The sequence below is a fragment of the Palaemon carinicauda genome, chromosome 28, assembly GCF_036898095.1.
Source record: "Palaemon carinicauda isolate YSFRI2023 chromosome 28, ASM3689809v2, whole genome shotgun sequence".
Taxonomy (NCBI): Eukaryota; Metazoa; Arthropoda; class Malacostraca; order Decapoda; family Palaemonidae; genus Palaemon; species Palaemon carinicauda.
This window is the reverse complement of record NC_090752.1, coordinates 2725659-2727493: the sequence shown is the minus strand read 5'-3', so window position 1 is coordinate 2727493 and position 1835 is coordinate 2725659. Positions and strand designations below refer to the sequence as shown.

Below are 1835 nucleotides of genomic sequence, written 5' to 3'. Positions count from 1 at the left end.
TATTACTAGCTAAGCTACAACCCTAGTTGGAAAAGCAAGATTCTATAAGCCCAAGGGCTCCAACAGGGAAAAATAGCCCAGTGAGGAAAGGAAATAAGGAAATAAATAAATGATGAGAACGTATTATTATTATTATTATTATTATTATTAGCCAAGCTACAACCCTAGTTGGAAAAGCGAGATGCTATAAGCCCAAGGGCTCCAATAGGGAAAAATAGCGCAGTGAGGAAAGGAAATAAGGAATCAATAAATGATGAGAACATATTAGCAATAAATCATTCTAAAAACAGTAACAACGTCAAAACAGATATGTCATATATAAACTATAAAAAGACTTATGTCAGCCTGTTCAACATAAGAACATTTGCTCCAACTTTGAACTTTTGAAGTTCTACCGATTCAACTACCCGATTAGGAAGATCATTCCACAACTTGGTCACAGCTGGAATAAAACTTCTAGAATACTGTGTAGTATTGAGCCTCATGATGGAGAAGGCCTGGCTATTAGAATTAACTTCGTTTTGAATTAGATCAATCATAGCTTTGGTGATATGAATAGCGTTTTAGAACTAGAAGGTTAGAGGTTTAAGGTGGGAAGATATATATATATATATATATATATATATATATATATATATATATATATATATATATATATATATATATATATATATATATATATAGATAGATAGATAGATAGATAGATAGATAGATAGATAAATATATATATATATATATATATATATATATATATATATATATATATATATATATATATATATATATATATATATCAAGGCACTTTTTAAAACTAATAGATCTCGAATAAGCTCGAGTTCTCGAACAATCTCAAGTCCTCGAAAAAGCTCAAATTCTCGAGGAAGCTCAAGGTCTCGAACAAGCTCGAGGTTTCGAATGAGTTCAAGGTCTCAAACAAGCTCATTTTCTCGAACAAGCTTACGTTCTCGAGCAACCTCAAGTTCTCGAACAAGCTCAAGTCCTTGAACAACCTCGTGCTCACGAACAAGCTCACGTTCTCGAGCAACTTCCAGTTCTTGAACAAGCTCTAGGTGTCGAACCAGGTCAAGTCCTTGAACAACCTCATGCTTACGAACAACCTCAAGTTCTCGAACATGATAATGTTCTTGAACAAGCTCAAGTTCTCGAACAAGCTTATGCCCTCGAACAAGCTCAAGTTCTCGAGCAAGCTTATGCCCTCGAACAAACTCAAGTTCTCGAACAAGCTCAAGTTCTCGAACAAATTCAAGGTCTCGAACAAGCTCAAATTCTCGCAAAAGCTCTTGCTCTCGAACAAGCTCAAGGTCTCGAACAACCTCATGCTCTCGAACAAGCTCACGTCCTCGAACAAGCTTAAGTTCTAGAACATGCTCAAGTCCTCGAACAAGCTCAAGGACTAGAACAAGATCATGTTCTTGAACAAGCTCAAGTTCTCAAAAAAAGCTGTAGTTCTCGAACAAGCTCAAGAACTCGAACAAGCTTAAGCTCTAGACCTGCTCAAGTCCTCGAACAACCTCAAGGACTCGAACAAGATCATGTTCTTGAACAAGCTCAAGTTCTCAAAAGAGCTGTAGTTCTTGAACAAGCTCAAGGTCTCGAACGAACCCGGAGCTCGAAGGACTTCTGAACATGCTCAAGGTCTTGAACAAGCTCATGCTCTCGAACAAGCTCAAGGTCTCGAACAAGCTCAAGTTCTCGAACAAGCTCAAGGTCTCGAACAAGGTCAAGTCTTCGAATGAACCGCTAACTCAAGAAACGTCCGATTAAAAAAAAAATAAACTTTGATTCGTCCTTTGGGTAAAGGACGCTTCTCCACC

At 37.2% G+C, this 1835-nt stretch overlaps 1 protein-coding gene across 1 annotated transcript in view; it reads left to right on the top strand.

The window, feature by feature from the left end:
• Positions 1-1375, top strand: part of LOC137621384 (zinc finger protein 853-like) — a 5192-nt gene extending 3817 nt beyond the window's left edge. The window contains exon 2 of the mRNA XM_068351682.1: positions 957-1375. Within this exon, the coding sequence (XP_068207783.1) occupies positions 957-1375 (419 nt within the window). The remainder of the gene's footprint in view (positions 1-956) is intronic.
• Positions 1376-1835: the final 460 nt, after the last annotated feature.